The following is a 2,576-nucleotide window of genomic DNA, read 5'->3' as shown; positions in this document are numbered from 1 at the left end:
CAATCTTCCTCGGATCAGACGAACTACTCCCAGAGAGAGTCATTACAAATCCTACTCTTTTTCAGAAACTCCACATACCACTCCTAGCCACTAGACCACTTGCTCTGTCTTCTTGTACTGCCCGAATATTCCAAACGATTTTTGGTTGAAGTTTTTGAACGACTTCCGGAAGTGTGCGCAGGTCTGTCCTTGGTTGGTCCATCAAAGCCTCCTAACAATATTTAGTCAGGCCCTTCGAGCTTTTCGAAAGTTGCCACCTTGAGTTTTGTTCAGCGATTCCGAGCTGATCATTCAAAGCCTCTGAGTTGTGCGAGAAAGTGTGCCACGGTGAGATTTTTATCTAGTTTATATATATACCCCTGCATATCCCACCAGATTACTCAAAGAAACTCCATTAAAATCCTACTTTAAAGAGCAAAGTAGATTATCTCTTTAATCACAAGAGCGGAGAATTTATTACGAACCAAAAATCAAGTTTGGGATTTTCGTTCTGTTTTTCTTTTGAACCATAGAAATAAATGACCTACATTGAATTGATAAATGGTAAAGTGACTTTATGGTAAAAGGACTCAAAAAATAAGCAGCACAAATACGAGTACTAGGTGAAATTTAAGTAAATCAAAGAATCTTCTACCGATACAATTTTTCTATATAGTCTATGGCGCACACTAATTCATGAAATATCCCTAGCATTTTCTTACACAAAATTGACTTCATATAGACTCATGATCATCTTATCAACTTCACATGGGAGGCATCCTTGCGAATAAAATCTCCTGCATGAGATGAGGACAGCTTGCCTCGAGATGTTTGAATACATCTGAATCTGTTTTCTTCACAGCTTCAAGTGTCTTCCCTGATGCTAGAAACTCAATACATGCTTTTTTGAGAACCCCGCAGTTATGTTGCTCCGCTAATGTTAGCGTTGTCGCGACTGTTTTCAAGTCGACGCTATCACATAATTTACCTTCACACATAACCCTCAACCTCTCCACTCCATATAGATCCGCCGCAACTAGTAGGTGCTGTAGATTTTCAGTTTTGCCTTCTTCATAACCATCCATCATGCAATCTGTGTATATAAAGTGAAGAAGGGCCTCAAAGACTTGTGGCTCAATGTCATCAATCTCGATGCACCGAGTTGAGTTTTCTTTCATCGGACAGAAGAGCTCTGCCTTGAAAACCGGGGACCATGCAGCCAACAAACATCTGTGGGCATTGAACAATTGGCCGCGAACACTGAATGTCACATCTGCACCATCTCCATCCACATGCATGTGCCGGAGATGCTCTTGCAGATTCGACGGTGGAGCCACGGCAAGGTTCGTCTTAAGCTCCGTGCGAGATTCTTTTATGATGGTGAGTACGCACCTTATGGTCAATGAGCCATAGTAGAGGTCTGGCATTGATTTCAGCTTTGAATTGTCGAAGAATCTGGTGTAGCCGAAACCGTCACTAGTATGAGCTCGAGGAAAGATGTGGTCGACTAGAGCCCTGGTTACTTGGCCGTGTTTCTCCAGAACGCTTAATGTGAACTTTGTCCTCACACCCTTTGAATCCGGTGAGCAGAGATGGTGCAAAAACACTGACCCTTTGCCGGCGTAGTCTTTCATGACTCCGTCTGGATAGAGCCTGATATTCCAGTTGTAGCCACCGACGCAGAATGTGCTCGAGCTTACGAACTTGCCGACGCCCATGCCAACGAGCAGCGAGTAGTTGATAATCTCAAAATCGTGGGTCCCCGTGAAGCTCTCCGTGAGGCATCTCGACGCCGTCTCGGACGGAGACTGGCCAGGCTTAGCTGAGGAAGACGATCTGTTGCCCATGGAGACGGTAGAAGCTAGACTAAAGAGAGAGAGAGAGAGATCACCACCGATGATTTATTGGTCTTGAGGATGACGTGAGTCATTGCCAGGAATGTAGGCACGATAAACGCAGACACATGAGGCTCCAATATTAAAGTGAGTATAAATATACCAAGAATCAAGGGAGAACAATAACATGACTATACCAATGTAAATATATATTCTGAAGTTGATATGTAGATGCCCCAATACAATGACTGAAATCTCAAATTTGTTATAATCAACGCTACACAGACTAAGTACTAAATACTAGTCACATGATCATTTAATTTCTAGACAAACGAGACTAGCCACTCAAGACACAGGACACCTTATGTAAAATATCAGTTTTGCTAAAGCGACATCTAGATGTGCCATAAGTATTGCACATCTAAATCCTATACTATTGATCTTACTGTTGGAATTTTACTAGTAGGCCTTTGGCCCAAAGCCCAACTAAAATTCTGAAATTCTCTTGGCCCATTCATACACACATGTGAGTGGAGTGAGTGAGGCTAAAGTTTAGTCCCACCCCGGAAGTTGAGAGAGAGTTGCACCTCTTTATAAGGTGAGCTCTTCTACCACTTGTATGAGCATGAGAAGACAAGACCTACACACGCGCTCCTCCTCCTCGCTCGCCTCGTCACGACGGGCCGCGCCGCGCCGCGGGTTGTGGGATTGAGCCGAGCCGAGGACAGAGCTATGCACGTTGTCTATATTTTTGCTGCTCGG

General features: G+C 43.8%; 1 protein-coding gene across 1 annotated transcript; it reads right to left on the bottom strand.

Annotated features, from left to right (window-relative positions):
* Positions 1 to 743: 743 nt before the first annotated feature.
* LOC125537914 (BTB/POZ and MATH domain-containing protein 1-like) lies at positions 744 to 1,826 on the bottom strand. Its single transcript, XM_048701237.1, has one exon. It carries the CDS (start codon positions 1,824 to 1,826, stop codon positions 744 to 746), a length of 1,083 nt encoding a protein of 360 aa, XP_048557194.1.
* Positions 1,827 to 2,576: the final 750 nt, after the last annotated feature.

This window comes from Triticum urartu, chromosome 2 (genome assembly GCF_003073215.2).
Source record: "Triticum urartu cultivar G1812 chromosome 2, Tu2.1, whole genome shotgun sequence".
NCBI classification, from domain to species: domain Eukaryota; kingdom Viridiplantae; phylum Streptophyta; class Magnoliopsida; order Poales; family Poaceae; genus Triticum; species Triticum urartu.
Note: the sequence above shows the minus strand (reverse complement) of the source record. Positions and strands in the feature narration are given on the sequence as shown.